At 37.5% G+C, this 18,693-nt stretch overlaps 1 protein-coding gene across 1 annotated transcript in view; it reads left to right on the forward strand.

The window, feature by feature from the left end:
- cdk12 (cyclin dependent kinase 12) overlaps positions 1-17,609 on the forward strand; it is a 30,241-nt gene extending 12,632 nt beyond the window's left edge. The window contains exons 4-14 of the mRNA XM_039681406.2: positions 1,271-1,410; positions 1,620-1,790; positions 2,199-2,388; positions 3,203-3,259; positions 3,408-3,509; positions 3,602-3,679; positions 3,767-3,883; positions 4,514-4,645; positions 5,045-5,265; positions 8,044-8,448; positions 17,252-17,609. Coding sequence (XP_039537340.2) covers positions 1,271-1,410; positions 1,620-1,790; positions 2,199-2,388; positions 3,203-3,259; positions 3,408-3,509; positions 3,602-3,679; positions 3,767-3,883; positions 4,514-4,645; positions 5,045-5,265; positions 8,044-8,448; positions 17,252-17,481 — 1,843 coding nt within the window. The 3' untranslated portion in view covers positions 17,482-17,609. The remainder of the gene's footprint in view (positions 1-1,270; positions 1,411-1,619; positions 1,791-2,198; positions 2,389-3,202; positions 3,260-3,407; positions 3,510-3,601; positions 3,680-3,766; positions 3,884-4,513; positions 4,646-5,044; positions 5,266-8,043; positions 8,449-17,251) is intronic.
- Positions 17,610-18,693: the final 1,084 nt, after the last annotated feature.

Genomic DNA, 18,693 nt, shown 5'->3' on the forward strand with positions numbered 1-18,693 from the left:
AACGTCAGTCGAGTGTTTGAAATAACTTCCTTTTGTGAGCTGATGTAGCTTCTTGTCATATAATGAGGAAGACAATATATTTATAATGCAATGCTATTTGACATAGCATTTATCACTGTATAGAATAACATAACATAATATGGTTTATTATTAGGAAAATTCCTGGATAGACTAAGGATAAACTTTATATTGCGGCAGTCGTGTGTTTGTGTCATTATAGCGTTTTCATCTTGTTTTTGTTCAGCTTCAGCGATAGCTTGATGCCTTTGTCCATGTTAGAGATTTTCTGAAGTGTCGTGAGTATATTACTTCTGTGAGGCATATTTGTAGTTTCTGCAGGAGGGCGCCCTCTGGCTTGTGTTTAGCTCTCAGTAATGCTTACTCCTTCCTTTTTGGGGAAAAAATGTGAAAAATAATACTTTTCTAGTAAGAACATAGTGTTGTCAAAATATGGAGACTGGTGGTGCTGCTGATGTGGTGTCTGTGTATATTAAACTGCAAAAAGTATTAACCCTGCATGTTCTGCTTGTCTCTGTGTGAATGAACGGCGCAGATGCGTGGTGGTTTCATTTAACGTTACCTCACATACACACACACAAACACACTGAAGCACGAGTGACGCTCCCGCTGTTTTCAGTCTCTGTTGCCTCATGATATGATGACATGAATCAAGATTTAGTTCGTCTCCGAGAGTCACTTCATGAGCATTTTCCCGTTTAAATTGAGAAAAACTCGTCATATCATACACGCACAGAAACTCGCAGGTCTTCACGGCAACTCGTCAAAATAATGTTTTTGGTTTACCTTAAAGAAATTGACAGTAATAATTATATTAGGCTACTGTACAATAGATTTCACTACGTCTCCATTAATTGCTTTCATAAATTTACCGTTATAAATAATAAAGTATTAAAATGTAATACTTTTTTTCAAATAGTTAAATAAATTGGAAAAATAGTTTAAACCGATTTTGCTGTGGGACCGAAATTGGTACAGAGAACCATAACATTTTAATGGCATCTGTACTGACTACTGGAATTTTGGTACCATGACATCCCTATATATATATATATATATATATATATATATATATATATAAAATCACAAAATGAAATTTTAACCAGAAAAATCGTAATTAAATGTTTTCAATTAGAACCCTAATAGTTATTTCTAAAGTCACGGATGCTTGAATTCTTCATCCGGTTTTGGTAAATAGCAGAATAAGGGAAAGTGATGATCAGTTCCTCAAGAGTCTGTCAAATGTGTGCAGGATTTGCTGTCCGAGATATGGAGAGAGGAAGCAGACTCAAACTGACTGGGGAAAGCGATGTGTGGATAAGTTTGATATCATCGGCATCATTGGAGAAGGAACCTACGGTCAGGTGTACAAGGCAAAAGACAAAGACACAGGTGTGTTGTAGCTATGTTTCTTTCACTGTTAATGCAGAGTCTTTGCCCTCTCAGTTATTACACCAATATTTTTGCCATGGCAAAAACCCAACACTGTGGGGCTTCTTTTAAACAATAACGCATAAATCAACTCTCACTTCCTGTCACGGTGTTTGTAAAAGAGAAGACGTGCTGACAGCCTGCTGTTATGTTGTTTTTGGTTTCTAAAGGAGAGCTGGTGGCATTGAAGAAGGTTCGATTAGATAATGAAAAGGAGGGTTTCCCCATCACTGCCATCAGAGAGATCAAGATCCTGAGACAACTGAACCATCGCAGCGTTGTCAACATGAAAGAGATTGTCACCGATAAACAAGACGCACTTGACTTTAAAAAGGACAAAGGTCTGTTTTCAGTTTCAGTAGTGAACATGGGACGTGTTTCAAAAGCCATTCTCCTCCTTTTACGATACATGGCAGTAATTCTCGGTTTCACAGACGAGGCTTAAGCCTAGTCCCAGACTAAATTGCACGTTTGAGCTGTTTTAACTGAAAATAACTTGCACTGGCGTATCGTAAAATTTGTCAGTGCCATTGTTTTGTCTCAAGATGCACATCAGCAATGTTTTTTGTCTAAGGCAGGTTTATAAAAGCGAATTATTTATACTAATTAAACTAAGGCCTAATCCTGCCTTAATCTAAGAGCCAAAGAGTTTTTAATCAGACATGGAGCGATAGGAACCATCTGTTTAGAGACTCACCTGAAACATTTTTCATTTCCTAAGGCTTTCCCCTGTAATTGTTGTGTATTAGGTGCGTTTTACCTGGTGTTTGAGTACATGGACCATGACCTGATGGGGCTGCTGGAATCAGGACTGGTGTCTTTCTCCCACGAGCATGTGCAGAGTTTCATGCGTCAGCTGATGGAGGGATTAGATTATTGCCACAAGAAGAACTTTCTACACAGAGACATCAAGTGTTCCAATATCCTGCTAAACAACAGGTACGAGCCTGTGTTTTTAAGTGATATAAGTCAGTGTCGTAGTGATTACATGTTCTTTGTTCAGTTACACTACTGTTCAAAGGTTTGGGGTCAGCAAGATTTTTTTATAAATAATACAGGATGCATTAATCAAAAGTGTCTAACAACATTTATAATTCTATTTGAACGTTTGAAGGATCTTGAAAAAATGTATCATGGTTTCCACCGAAATATTAAGCAGCACAATTATTTTCAACATTGATAATAATAAAAAATGTTTCTTGAGCAGCAAATCAGCATATTAGAGTGATTTCTGAAGGATCATGTGACACTGAAGTAATGGAGTAGTGATGCTGAAAATGTAGCTTTTGAATAAATTACATTTTAAAATATATTCAAAGTGAAAACTGTTATTTTGAAGTGTAATCCAATGTTTTTATTGTAGTTTGATTTAATAAATCAAGCTTTGGTGAGCATGAGAGACTTTTCAAAAACAGACCATTTTAAAGCATATGCAATGATTTTCTTCATCAATTTTGCATTCTTACCTAACCTTGCACTCTATGAAATAAACTCACGAGTTGTGAATCTCCTTTAATTAACTATCATGTTCTTTTGTAATAAATCATTAATGTTATGTACTGGCATTTAAGCAATACTTACAAATACCTGCATGTCAAATTATAAAATGTTGCCCTGACCTCATATTTGTAGTTTTCAATTTACAAAATAAAAATGCTTTAGAAATTTATATTATAAAAGTTTTAGGGCTTTTTGGAAATTGCATTCCATGTCCCTAACATCTATTTATTTATTTTTATTTAATTTTTTTCAGTGGTCAGATCAAGCTAGCAGATTTTGGTTTGGCTCGTCTCTATAACTCTGAGGAAAGGTACGTCTGTGTTAGAATGACTCTTACTGCAGGCTGTGCTAAACGCCTTTAACTTGTACTTAAAAGTTTCAAGTGATTTCAACAACAGTAAACATAATTGATACTGCAAAGCTCTGGTGAGTAATTCTAACTTGATGGTTGTTTGCAGTCGACCATACACTAATAAGGTGATCACTCTGTGGTACCGCCCACCTGAGCTGCTACTGGGGGAGGAGAGATACTCGCCCGCTATTGATGTCTGGAGTTGCGGGTAAGATGTCCTGTCTGTTTTCCATCTCGCTACATTTACACACCAGCTGCTGTTAATGTATTAATGACATGGTTTGTTGTTGTTGTGTAAAGGTGTATTTTGGGAGAACTCTTCACTAAGAAACCAATTTTCCAGGCCAACCAAGAGCTTCTGCAGCTTGAGCTGATCAGGTATGCTTCTCACGACGATCTCTGAATGCATGTGTAGTTTAGCTCTAATGCCGTCACACTCCAGTGTTTGTCTTTTGTTTCGGTCAGTCGTTTGTGTGGTAGTCCGTGTCCTGCTGCTTGGCCAGACGTAATTAAGCTGCCGTACTTCAATACCATGAGACCCAAGAAACAGTACAGACGACGCTTACGAGAGGAATTTTCCTTGTAAGTTCAACCTGCTTCCTAAAACACTTCCATTATTCTCTGAAAGAAGTCTCATTTATTTGATCAGAAATACGGTAAAAACTCTACAATTGTAATGTATATTATTATCATTTCAAATAACTGTTCTCTATTGAAATATATTTTAAATGTTTTTTTTTCCCTGTGATGTAAAGCTGATTTTTCAGCATCATTACTCCAGTCTTCAGAGTCACATGATCCTACAGACGTCATTCTAATATGATGATTTGCTGCTCAAAAAACATTTATTAATGTTGAGCTTGTTTTTTTTAATCTGTAAAAAAATAAATTAGGATTTTTTTGATGAATTGAAAGTTCACAAGAACAGCATTTATTTTAAGTAGTAAACACATTTGTTACAATTTTTGAATAATGCATCTTTGCTGATTAAAGGATTCATTTCTTTAAAATAAATTAAGCTTTTTGACCCCAAACTTTTGAACGGAACGGTAGTATATATTTAAAAAATCATTTTAGATAATGTGCATAATTATTTCTGCCCTTGTTATGCTCCTGAATACTAAAAGTCTCTTTGCATAAAAACATCTGCCAAATGCATACATATTTTTTAGTAATAATTTCCATTAGTATAATCCAAATGTCTCTTTCCAGTCTGCCCACCTCTGCTCTTGACCTGCTGGACCACATGTTGACGCTGGACCCCTCGAGACGCTGCACTGCTGAACAGGCCCTGGCCTGCCAGTTCCTGTGTGATGTGGAGCCCAACAAGATGCCGCCACCAGAGTCAGTGCACACCTAGAACCACATCTTACGTCATTCAAATCTTAGTTTGTTAAAAGGACGGTTCACCCAAAAATGAAAATTAAGTTATCATTTACTCGCCCTAAGTTGGTACAAACCTGTAGAGATGACTTTGTTGTGCTGAACACAAGCCAAAACATTTTAAAGAATGTTTGCAACCAAACAGTTGTGAGGCACCATTGACTTCCATAGTGTTTATGTATTTTTCTCTATGCTTTGGAAATCACTCTTGCACCACAATTGTTTGAACATTCAGATTTTTTTTTTTTTTTTTTTTTTTTTTCAGTTTTGGGTGAATCATCACTTTAATGACACTACATTTGTGGAATGAGTAGTGAGGTCACATTCCTAACTGTTTTGTAATTGTGACCTTTCTTTTAGTTTGCCTCATTGGCAAGACTGTCATGAGCTCTGGAGCAAGAAGCGGCGGAGGCAGAGGCAAAGCGGAGTGTCTGAGGATATCCCTGTTGCCAAAGTTACCCGAAAGGAAACCGCAGGAGCCTCCGCAGGGGAGAACAGCCGCCCGCCACCGAGCCCACCCCCTCCACCACCCCCATCGGCCCATCCTGCACCGGCGAACATCACAGCCATTGAGCTGGAAGGTGGGCCATGAGTTGACAGGAACCTTTGTGTTCCCTTAACTTGAGAAATACAGGCAGGTAGTTAGAGGAACTGGGTTAGGTAGCAGGACAGAGTGACCATAAAATTGACATATGATCGCGCCGATCAGCAGAACAGCAGATTTAGTTTCGCTCTGAAAGTTGCAAGACCAGCCAAACACAGCGCGTTGCTCCCGGGAAATTGGCAGAACGATTTGTGTGTGAACGCAAACACGACCCGGGATTGATGCCTGATTGGGGACCTAGTAACATTGCCGGTATCTGTCCCGGAACGCGTGCTGTGTGAACAAAAGCCGTAAGTAATGCAGTAATCGGGATCCAGCTAGTGAAACGGTACTGTGTACAGCTAGTGAACGCTAATGTGCTAGTTTATGATCGAATCGGAGACAAAAAAGGCACAAAGGTGGTTTCGCAAGAGAGAAATCGCAGCTCATAAGCAAACTTAAGACGCTGCTGAGACATTACATGTCACATTGATTTTAATGGGTTGTGTGTGAACGCACTCTGATTCTGGAAAAGCAGTGGCAGTGTGAAAGAACCAAAATCAAGCATACCCGGGTAGGGCTGGACGATTAACCGAAAAATAATCGAAACCGAAATTCAGAGCCTATAACCGACGTGGTTTTACCATGTCGGTTATTTCGTTTTTTGAATACTATTAATATATCCGCCCTCTGTGTGTTAACATACTTTCCCCTTAAAACATAGTAGTCGCGTCATTCCACCCAGTCCAGTCTGCGACATTGAAACAACATGTGCCCCTTTCACACAGCACGTTGATCCCGGGAAATTGCCAGAACAAACACCTGTTTGAACGCAAACATTGGTGCGGGATTGGTGCCGCCAGGTTGGGGACAGAGTAACAATTGCTGCGTTCAGTCCATGGTTCAGTCACGGAGCGCGCGCTGTGTGCCGTAAAAAGCCGTAATCAATGTCGCGTTGCAGCCTAATGATGCCGTTTAAGCCGGGATTGTTAGCCAGCGTGAAACGTAATGCGCTAGTTTATTATCGAATCAGAGAAAAAACAATTGCACAAGCGTGGTTTTTCGAACAAGAAATCGCAACTCATAAGCAAACTATAGACGCTGCTGAACATGTCACGTGTCTTTGCGGGTTGTGTGTGAACGCACTCTCTGATTCCTAGAAGACTGAGTCAACTCGGCAACAGGAGCTGCTTGTACCAAAGAAACAAGTGAAAAAAAAGAGAGAGACTGACAAATGGCCAGCATAACACAAACATTTACAAATGCTATACAATATGAAAAGGATTACTTTTTTAGTTTTATCAAAGTTATATTTTACTTTTTAGATGGTAATATTTACAATAATTTTTTTTTTTTACAAAAATAACTATTTTCTAATTTTTTTTAAATATTTTTAAATATTTAATAAGCATTAAAAGCTATCTGTGTTTCCTTAGTTAAGAATCTCAAAGATTATGCACTCTTTCATTAGAAAAAAATACATACGTATTTACAGAATAAGCCTTGCCAGTGACATATGAGAAAGAAAAAAAAATTAAAATAATCGTTCAATAATCGTAAGCGAGGTGACTTGTTCGATTAATCGTGATTATGATTTTAGCCAAAATCCTATACCTATACAGCCCTATACCCGGGTCAAGTCCCGGGTCACTTTATTCGTGTATTTTGTGCTTGGTACGATGTCAGGCTAGCACACTTCCTGTAATGTGTACGCATTAGAATAGGCTGTTCAAACACGTTCGACCGCATTTACTCTCGCCTCTGAAAGAAGTGATGATCGCTTATAGGTCGCAGGTTTATTATTGCAGTCAGTGTTGCGTCTTTGTTTTTTAAAATAAAAGCCTCTTTGCAAAGCCTGCAGTAGATGGACCCTTTTCGCAGACTGTGATGACTCCACTCAGTCATCAGTTTTTTTATAATTGCAGTTAAATTTAACATTAACATTTAAAATTATACTTTGCTTTCTTACCTTGACATTATATGACCTAACACTGCTGCGTGAATGTTTATAAATCAACAGCTTTTCTATGGCATAGCAAAAAATCCCTTCACCACTATAGAAGTTCACCTAACTATTGCGCTTTTCCATTACCAGTACCAGCTCGCCTCGGCTCGCTTTTCGCAACATTTTCCGCCACAAATAGTACCCGGACGCCTTTCGTTCCTCGTTGCCCCATCAACCTCTCGCTGGATCCTCTCTTCGGCAACCAAACAAAGGAAAGTCTGCACCTCCTCGTTTGACCACGGCGTATTCTACCAAGTTGCCATAATAATAGTAGTAAGTTTAGTAACTATCTCTGGCCAACCTATTTAAAAATAGCGGGGTTATTCTGGATACTCCATCTGGCGTGTGTAATGATGACGCAGTGAATGGTGACGATTCTCTCTGACCAATCAGCAGTGACCACGTGACATTTTAGTATCGCATTAGCTCGCCGGAGGTGGTACAAAAAAAAAGTACCCAAAAGCAGGTAAAGGTACAACTTTTACACGGTGGAAAACCAAACAAAGGCGAGGCGAGTCGAGCTGGTACTGTGTAGTGGAAAAGCGCCATATGACGACGACGACGACTTCGGCTTCTAAGAACCTGGAAGTGTGAAAGTGTCTATTTGGGACGGGTTCAATATCCTTTTCTGGTGTTTTTGAAATAATACTCTCTCCACAGCTTTCTCATTGAGCCAATTTGCTGAATGCTGCGATATGTAAATAGAAAAAAGGCGAAGAACATTCTGTTTTTCTGTCAATGGCTATGAAAAGTAACTGTCTCTATGCACAGGTCTGGGAGCCGCAGCGGAGCAGTTGAACCAGACTGAGCTGGCGGTGCTGCTGAACCTGCTCCAGGGCCAATCAGACAATCTGAGCATCCCACAGATGGCGGAGTACCTCCGCAGCTCCTCCTCTGAAGCCTCCACATCAGTGCTGTCCCGCACCCCTGAACCTGACGCCGCACAGCAGCTCGAACTGCTCAGCCAGCTCTCCACCCTTATCCAGTCCTCTAGTGTCCCGCAGCAGTCACAGGTCCCGCAGGAAGACCAGACCGGGCTGCTCGCGCTCCTGTTAGAGCAGCTGATAAAGGCCCCGGAGCCAGGGGCGGAGCGGGCAGACGAAAGCAACGGAGTGCGGTCGGACGAGGGCACGGCGCGGGGCGGCTCCGCTTCCGTCGTGAGCGGCGATCGCGAGGGCAAGTGTTAGTTAAGTTTATGGGGGCGGGGCCTGAGTAGTCGAATGCTGTGATTGGCCAGGGCTAAAAAGACGTGGCGTGGAATGTCTCAATAGCGTGCTGGTTATGTGGGACCCACCCTCATCAAAGAAACGCTACGCTTTTCTTGCAGAGATGTCTCTCTTTTTTTTTTTTTTGTTGTTCTTTTCTTCCTAAAATCTCACAAAGGGGGAAACATTTAATTAGTTGGAAGACTGCAAGCTAACGAATAGAGAAATAAATTGTCATGCTTTTTTGAAAACCCAGATGTTTATTTTCTGTTTTCGTCCTCTTGAGATTTACAGTCTTGCAGTATTTCGTTTTATTTTCATAGGAGCGAAATCCCCAGAGCACCGTCTGCGTGTCATTCATTCACACCGCGTCGGTGCCCGGCGGACCTTTTGTGTGCGGAAATACACTCTCAGACAATGTGGGAGCTCCTCATCTATTGGCACACATAAGTCCTTGACAGATGGTTACAGTGTTTGCGTTAAATTCTGTCACACTTTTAAATCCAGATTAAGCAGTTCTGAAATAAAGAGCCGTTTTGGACACACCTCTACTAATGTGTCTCTGTTTTAGTACACTCAGAAAACGACACTTAACTGGAGGAAGCCAAGTAACGTTTCCAACCGCTGACTTTCACGCATCATTATGCCTCTCATACTGAATTGGTTTAGCACAGGTGGGCGAATCTTAACGTCCTGTCAAGAACTTGCCCCCGTCATATTTCACCCCTAAAATTGAACATTTATATTCTGCAGTAAGAAAATACTTCAAATAATTAGAACCATGAGGGGTTTTTTTTAATCTTATTTTCATGACAATTAATTTTAATTACTGTAATAGGAAAAAAAAATTTCTCAATACTGTTATGCAGTAATGCAATTTATTATATATAATAAAAATTATAATAAAATAAAAACATTAATAACAAATAAAACATATATACATTACAAATTATACAATAAAATTGAAATATTTTATAAAATTAAAGTATAAAAAGTTAAATAATTAATAATTATATTGATTTATATATATAACAAAAGTTTGTTTACATAATGTTTTTGCATATTATATTTATATAATATATGTCAGTATATATGAATATCTACTGTATACACACAGACATATATTATGTAAACAAACTTATGTTAGATGAGATTAATCGTGATTAATTCAGTTGAAAGCTCTAATATATATATATATATATATAGATCATTTAATTTGTTGTAGTATTGCAGAAGGTTATACATAACAATAGCATTGTTGTACCACCTTAAATTTGTTCATTTAAAAAATATTTTCATTACCTTTTTCAGAGTGTCTTCATTGAGAAAAATGGAAATTAAAAAAAAATGGGAATCTATTTAAATTGAATTTATTTTATTATGATGTCATCACATGCAATAAATCTTATAAAAATAGACTTATTTCATGCAAAATATAATGAATCGATTATTTGGGTGAAATATGAAGTGAACAGATTCTTGGCACATAAGACTCGTCCATCTGTGAATGATACTGGTTTTCATCTGAGAGAGATGCTAAGTCGAATTACGATCAGCTGACCTTATCCTGCCAAATGAAAGCGCTTTTTGTCTTCATTCTCAGTTCCTGATTGGTCGTTTTCTTTTGTCTCTGCCCTCTTCCTCTATCACATGGTCTTTGGGTTTTAATCTGTGAACACACAGGAATACACACTGTAATAAAAGCCTTATTGTGAGTGTGAAATAAATTATAGCTATACTGCATATTTTGTCCTCACCCTTATCAATCCTGTTTTCTTTCATGGAGAAGGAGCGTTCTTTTGGGACTTTTTTAAAATTTTATTTTAGTTTCTGTATCAGGTCGGATCTCTCCGGCACATTGAGGAAAGTCTCCAAACTGTTGTAGTGATTGTGTGTATGTGAACTTAAAGCTCACTGGTGCAGAGGGAACACATGTAACATGACATAGTTTGTAATAATAATAATAGTCAGACTAAAAATTTGACAAACATAACACGCACACCCAGTTTTAATACATGACAATTTAGTATTTCTTGGTGTAAAAGGGCATTTTGCACTTCCACAAACCCACATGCGTCTTTATCGCGATTTTATAGACCGTTTCTTCTCTCGCCCCTGACCAAACAAATTGATTTCAGGTGGCTAGGATTTGTTTAATTTAGTGTCGTATTGGTTCACAGATTTCTGCAGGACTGGGCCTTTTTTTTAGTTTATGAATAAAGTTTGCTGAGCTGAACTGGTCAGATTTGCAGGTGCATGTGGTGTTTTGTTTTTTTGTTTGAATTTGGATGACACTGACATCGCTCAGCTATCTAAATAATTTTTTAAAATATTTTTATCATAGCTTGTGAACAGCCTTATCAAAAGCATCACAAGTATATAGTGATTGCCCCTTTATCTTTTAGGTTACCAACTAAAAAGCATCACCTTCTACAGTCAGTCAGTTCTAAATACTTAAAGGGATAGTTCACCCATTAAAATAAATTAAGTCCTCACTTAATGACTTAAGTTCTGTTGAACACACACAGAAAAGAAGATATTTTCAAGAATGCTGGTAACCAGACAGTTGACGGCAGCCATTGACTTCCATCAATTTTTTTTTTCCTACGATGGTAAATCAACTTTCTTGTTATATCTTATGTTGTGTTCAACAGAAGAAAGAAATTCATATAGTTTGGAACCGCTTGAGGTTGACTGATGACTTAATTTATATTTTAGTGTGAACTATCCCTTTAAGTCAAAGAAAGCTAAAGTCTATACAATTATACTCCTAAACAGCAAAAGTCTAAAATTAGAATACAATTAAAAACCTTTCCCACTTTCCTTAAAACTGAGACGCTTATTAGATCAGAATCTTATTTAACATTTGAAATATATGGATTATAATAAGGCTATTAATACAATAGTAGTTTCATAAGTAACATATTAATGAATTTAGAAAATTTGTGAATAAGACATGTAGAAGTCCCATAAACAAATCCAAAAGGAAAAACTAATATGCAAGAAATATGCAAGTTTCGGACAGTGCTGCACCATTCCTGTTGTGACTGTACTATTAGTATCATCATCATTAGAGAGATTTAAATATGATGCGAGGTTTATTATTATTATTATTATGTGTATTTTTACAAACAACCACCTTTAGTGACTTGAGCCAGTTGCTGTAAGTCAATGCGTTTATTTAAAAGCAGTGTGGAGGAGGTTAATCCCACATCTCCTGCAGGACTGCCTCAATGTCACGCATGGATTCATTTCAGGACGACTTCTCTATTAGCTTAGAGACGGTCCAACCACTGATAAAAATCACTTTAGCCATACAGACGTGTGTTTGCTCATCATATTAGTGCATTTCTTACCTGTGATTCAGCTGGAGGTCAGTGAAAGAGATGCAGATCAGAACTTGACTTTACTCCAGGAATGACTTTACTGATTGAAGGGATACTCCACTTTTTTTTTTTGGAAATAGGCTCATTTTATAACTCCCCCATAGTTAAACAGTTGAGTTTTACCGTTTTTGAATCCATTCAGCTGATTTTTTGATATTTAGAAGAATATCAGTAACAGTTTCTGGTCTTATTGACTTCCATAGTAGGAAAAAATATGTACTATGGAAGTCAATGAGACCAGAAACGGTCTGGTTACTGATATTCTTCTAAATATCACAAAATCGGCTGAATGGATTCAAAAACGGTAAAACTCAACTGTTTTACTCTTGGGGAGTTGTAAAATGAGCCTATTTCCAAAAAAAAGTGGAGTATCCCTTTAATAAAAACAAATGTCATCCATTTAAACTCGACACAGACATCACACTCCCTGAATTAAGTTTACAGTAAATAAATGAAAAACGTAAACAACTGAAGCATTAGACTTATAATCAGTGAACAGTCACACAATGCTGTATTCATCTCTGAACAGCAATAACACTATATAACAAATATATACTCTACTGTTAATATTGCTAATTATATACTTCTTAAAATAACATTTTAAATGTATAAAATAAAAGGTTAAATCTGTACACTATAAATTTGACCATAAAGATTTAAAATATTTGTAAAAATACTTTTAAATGTTGCACTTATTTAACAGAATTACTTATATTTAACCATAATGATTTAAAATATTTTCAAATGTTGCACGTTTAACAGAATTACTTTATATATTTAACCATAATGATTTAAAATATTTTCAAATGTTGCACTTATTTAACAGAATTACTTTATATATTTAACCATAATGATTTAAAATATTTTCAAATGTTGCATATATTTGACAATTACATAAAAAAAAATGTGTTAAGAGGAAATAAAGCTGATATTTGCTTGAGTGAAAAATAATTTCTCCATGCAGATTCGTAGTTTGGTGTGCGTTTAATACTGCTCCAGAATTACAATTCTAAGATTTTTATTTTATTTTATCTATTTGTTTGTTTTTAAGTACAGCCGTGGCTAGAAGTATTGGCAGTGACGCATTTTGTTTTGCAAAAGTTTGATGCTTCATTATAATGTTTTCAAGTTTCTATGGTACATTGAAAAATAGTGATACGCATTTTAAATGTTTTAAATTGGCAAAAACACTTAAAATATGCAGAGAGTAAATGCTTCTTCATAACCTCTGCAACTCTCTCTGGTATATCAACTCTCTTCTGGACCAAATCCTGACAGATGCTGATCCATTCTTGCCTTAATAGTGCTGGGAGTTTCACAATTTGTGGACTTTTGCTTGTCCATTCTCCTTTTGAGTACTGACCACAGGTTCTTTATGGGATTAAGATCCAGAGAGTTGCCTGGGCACGGATCCAAAATGAATGACATCCGAGTCACTTCATGATCACTCTTGCCTTGTGAGTGTGACGTAGTGCTCCATCATGCTGGAACTGCACGGATCATCACCAAATTTCTCCTGTGTCGTTGGAAGAAGTTCCTCTTTCAGGGCATTTTGATACAATCCTCTATTCATGGCAGTGTTTTGGGCAGAATTGTGAGAGTTCACTCTTTAGATGAAAAGCAACCCCACAAATCAATGTTCTCAGGAATCTTCACTGTCGGCACGACACTGGACTAGCGTTCACCTTTTCTTCCCCAAGCACTTGATTTTTCCAGATTTCCCAAACAGTCGTTAGCAAGCTTCATCGGAGAAAACACCTCTGCACCAGTCTTCAGCTGTTCTATCCTTGTCTGTCCTTGGAGAAGTGGCTTCCCATCTTGACACCAGGCTGTTTTCCAAAAGTCTTGGCTTCACTGTGTTTGTGGATGTATTCACGCCCTCCTGCTGCCAATATTGAGCAGCACAGGAGACGTCCAGGCGCTTGTAGACACTCTGGGATGTCTTCTGCGGTTGAACCTCTCTCCTTGAAGTTCTTGATCCAGTAAATTATACTTTATGTTCAATATTCTTTGAAGTGATTTCCTTACAAGTGAGGCCATGATCACGTGTTGATCGCTGCACATCTTTCTTTGGAGGCAACCATTGCTAACACAATGAGGAAGCACTTCTTCCCTCCTTTAATAGCAATCAGTCTGCTCTTATAATCCAATCAGTATGTTGACTAGTACTTTATCACACTTGCCATGTGCTGATGACGTGGAGCAAAAAAAGTGAAATTTGGGGTTTTGTGGTAAATATATTTTGTTTGCCAAATGAAGCGTTTTGCAAGTATTTAAATTCAGGGCTGTCAAATTTAACAAACACAATCGATCATTTGTTTTAGTTTAACGCATCATTTTTTTAAAGCAATTAACCCTAAAACCGAATTCTGGACAAATGTGGGCAAAATAGTTTTGATTTATTTTTAAAAAAATACTTCCCTTGATCTGAGCGGTACGAGACTTGGCTACTTTTCCTAAGTTTGCCTTCTGAACACACACAATTTTTTGACTCAATTCTACAATGTTAGTGGGTGAAAAAAACCCTCCTTATTTGGGTCAAAAATGGACACCCATAGAAATGAATGGGAAAAACTGTAATTTAGAGCATTCTAAAATAAGCCAAAATAAGACACCAGGTGACAGCAAAGTCACTTCATCTTTAGGTTTTAGCTCTAAGAACTTATTGGAATGATATTTTAATGTAGTTAAAAAAAAATAAAACATAAAATAAGCATAATTTACATAGAAAAAAATGGTACTTTTTGAAGTAAATAAATTCAAAAATACACGCAAAATAAAAAAAAGCACCATAAATGGATGGGCAAAACTTTATCGAAGACAGTGATCTAACATTTATAATAAATAAAAATTAGGATCACACCTGAGTCCTCCATGCCTTCATTTGTCCACAATTACAGGATATACGGTTTGAGGGCAACAGGGATCATTCACCCAAAAATGACAATTTTGTCATTAATTACTCATCCTCATGTCGTTTCAAACCTGCAAGACTTTTATTCATCTTCAGAAACACAAATGAAGATCTTTTTGATGTAATTTGATTTCCGTCCCTCCATTGGAAGTTACGCATTTGACACTGATGCTTTGATAAAGATTGTAAAACTTATCCAAATGAATTGAGCGGTTTAGTCCAAAATCTTCTGAAGAGACTCGATCGCTTTATACGATGAACAGACTGAATTAGTGAAAGAAAGCTGAAAGCAGAAAGCTGTTGAAACCTGCTTCAGGGCAGGTCTTAAAGTGACAGCAGCCTAATATCCCTGCTGCTGTCTGTGTTCATCGAAGAACAAAAATGAGAAAATCACTCATTGCTCTTGACTAAATTACTTTTAGTTGCTTCAGTAAAAATTAATCTATATTTAAATTATATTTTATGTTTTATGTTTAGTGTGTATTCAATCTCTGTATATTTATATCAGATCAATTCTATATAAAATATAGTCTGCTTTTTCTACATTAAGATTAAATGTGAAATTATTACAATATAAAAAATATATATTAAAACCGCATGAATCAACACGACAACAACTAAAGCAGCAAACTTTGAAACAAAATTTGTGTGCCAACACTTTTGTCCATGGCAGTACATTTTAGTACTTTTAAAAATGAATAGTATTATATTGATAATCTTTATTAAATTGTATGATTTGGATTAGCCAATATTTCAAGTTAAGTGTAATTAAAGGTAGGGTAGGCAATTTTAGGATCCGCTAGCAATAGCGAGCTAACTTTGAGAGCATAAGATCCCACCCTCCCTTCAGAGCGCCTCCAAAGCCACGCCTCCTTCAAAACACATGAACACACAAAGCAGGGAGCAAAACAAAAGTGTCATGAGAGACTGCGTTAAACTACCTGATTTCTCAAATAACATTACAATAATTATGAACATAACGTAAAGAGCGCCCTGTTCCACCTGACTGCTGCAGATTCATTTCGGCATTGATAGTGCTGCCATTGAAACGCATACATTCGAGTCACAATCTGCTCCAAGTATAATATCACATGTTTCCATCTCTTACAAATTATAGTAGTTATGGCGAGCCCGGTCTCATCCCGAGGCGTCATATAGGTGATGCTTTTGACATTGTGTCTACATCAGACACACAAGGCACCCTTTATTGTCAATATGAGACGCAGATATATATGGGCCAGAAGGCGCCCCCTAGTAGTCTAAACCTACCCATATCCGAAGCGTGTTACACTGATGCTAAAGGTTGCCATGTCCACCGGGTTTAGACGCAATTTCAAAAGCGTCACCTATATAATGCCATAGGATGAGAATGCATGGCATAAGCTGGTTGTTTTGGTTCAGGAGGAACTGTTAAAGATGGCTACTGTTTCGGTTGCAGTTCTCTATGACTGACGTCTATCTAACTCTATAGCATAAAACATGCTGATGATGTGTGATGTATGCGCGAGCAAAGTGCGGAAGTATGGAAATACATACGTTGACAGGCAGGTTGGACATCGTATCATTGGATTCAAATAATTGGATGAAGATTTTATCTACACCTACGCCTTCAACAGACGAGATATATACAAATAAATTCATTTAGATCACTTAACTTAGTGATTGCTATCAGGATGTGAAGAGACTTTCAGCTAGCATAACAAAAAATGTTTCTGGAACAAATCTTGTGTAGTTCAAAGTCTAAAGTTCTACTTAATATTAGAGTTAAACATAAAAATAAGTTTGTATTTATCTAAAATTTTAGTCATGCTAACTTAAAGTTACGATTTGCTGATAATTTACTCACCCCCATGTCATCCAAGATGTCCACGTCTTTCTTTCTTCAGTCGAAAAGAAATTAAGGTTTTTGATGAAAACATTCCAGCATTTTCTCCATATAATGGACTTCAATGGGGTCCAAACGGTTCATGAGAGTTTCAGTGCAGCTTCAAAGGGCTTTAAACGACACCAGACGATAATTAAGGGTCTTATCATTGACCCTTTGAGTCATGACTCAAAAAAAGATTTGTTCATTTTGATGAACGAGTTTGAACGGGAGAGTAACGAACGCTCATCACAGAACAGAGCAAGGCGAGCATTTGAGCTTATAAAACTTAAGATTTTTTATTTATTTTTTAAATGACCAATCGTTTCGCTTGATAAGACCCTTATTCATCGTCTGGTGTCATTTAAAGCTGCACTGAAACTCTCATTTGGACCTTGAACCGTTTGGTTCCCATTGAAGTCCATTATATGGAGAAAATGCTGGAATGTTTTCATCAAAAGACACCAAAAGACATGGGAGTGAGTAAATTATCAGCAAAAGTGAACTACTCCTTGAATAGTAGTATTAATATTTGCTTATTGCAGTAGCTCATGTGAATTCGTTGATTGGCCATAATAGTGTCTTGTGTCTATCTTTTTGTCCTGCACAGATCCTGCAAAACACGCTCACGGTGTTACTTCAGACGTAGCGGCGACCCTTCTCCAGCTCATCTCCCAGCAGGCCTCGGACCGCACACCCGCTCCTGCAGACCCGCGTCCCTCGTCTCCTCGGAGCGCCACCCCCCCTCCGGCCTCCCCGCCCGACGCTGCTACGGAAACTCAGTTCAGCCAGGACCAAGACCTGCGGTACACCCTGGGAGGAGCCGCTGGCCCTTCCTGAAACCTTGCTCTGAACTTTATCTCTTGGTTGTCTTTTTTTTTTACTCGATGTGCTTTACCCGTTAAACTTCCGTTGACTACTTATTAATGTGATTCTTTCTTCCGTTAAAGGAAAAAGTGAATGTTAAAGGAACTGTTCTTGAATGCGAATGGATGATGTTCATCCCTCCCGGCATTATTTGAGGGCCGTGTTTTCGCACGTCTCTGACTGCAACAGTCTGTGAGTTTTAGCCATGTGTGATTTCCTTTAGGGCTGCGTAACTGTGTCTAAATCAATCTACTTTCCCTGAAAGACGTCTCTTCCTTTAGTGCTGGTATGAAGCAAGGGATTCGATCCGGCTTGTGCTACTTCATCCTTTCTGATTCAGTACAAAGGCTGAAGGAGAACTAGAAGTAATTTGCAGTACTTGAGCGAGGCCTTAGTTTTCAACTCTTCTTATAAGCTTGTGCAAAAGACGTGTTTTGATTTTTGGTGGGGGAAAGTCCTTATCCAAATATTGTTGTCAGGACCACATGGTTGAGTAAAGTTCGTTTCATTCAAAGGCATCTTCAGAAAGACACTGAACTGAATTGAATTTAAGCAACAGAATTGCCATTTTGATTTGACGCCGACAAATGTACATGTTGTAAAATGATAATAAATGAAAAATGTGGCTGAATTAAATAATGTGTTAAATGTAAATGTGTTCTATATATATATATATATATATATATATATATATATATATATATATATATATATGCATGCCAGTGTTGTCGTTCAGTTGTACTATTACATTATGTACATTTCTGAAGTACAAGCTCATGCAAAACATGCTGCCATAATACTTGCCATAAGACATGGTACAGCAAAAAGAAAATTTAAGGTAAGTTGTAAGATTAGCTTTTTTCTTGTTTCTGTTGTTTCTATATCTATCTAACAGCTATAAAGGTAAATAAAGGTACTTTAAAGGAGTAGTTCTCTTTAAAAAAAACTTTTGCTGATAATTGACTCACCCCCATGTCATCCAAGATGTCCATGTCTTTGTTCAGTCGAAAAGAAACCAGGATTTTCTCCATGTAATGTACTTCAATGGGAACCAAATGGTTCAAGGTCCAAATGAAAGTTTCAGTGCAGCTTCAAAGGACTTTAAACGACACCAGACGGTGAATAAGGGTCTTATATAGAGAAACCATCGGTCTAAAAAGCACAAATGCTCTCCTTGCTCTGTTC

This window comes from Pimephales promelas, chromosome 18, assembly GCF_988280905.1.
Source record: "Pimephales promelas chromosome 18, fPimPro1.hap1.1, whole genome shotgun sequence".
In the NCBI taxonomy this organism is placed as follows: Eukaryota; Metazoa; Chordata; class Actinopteri; order Cypriniformes; family Leuciscidae; genus Pimephales; species Pimephales promelas.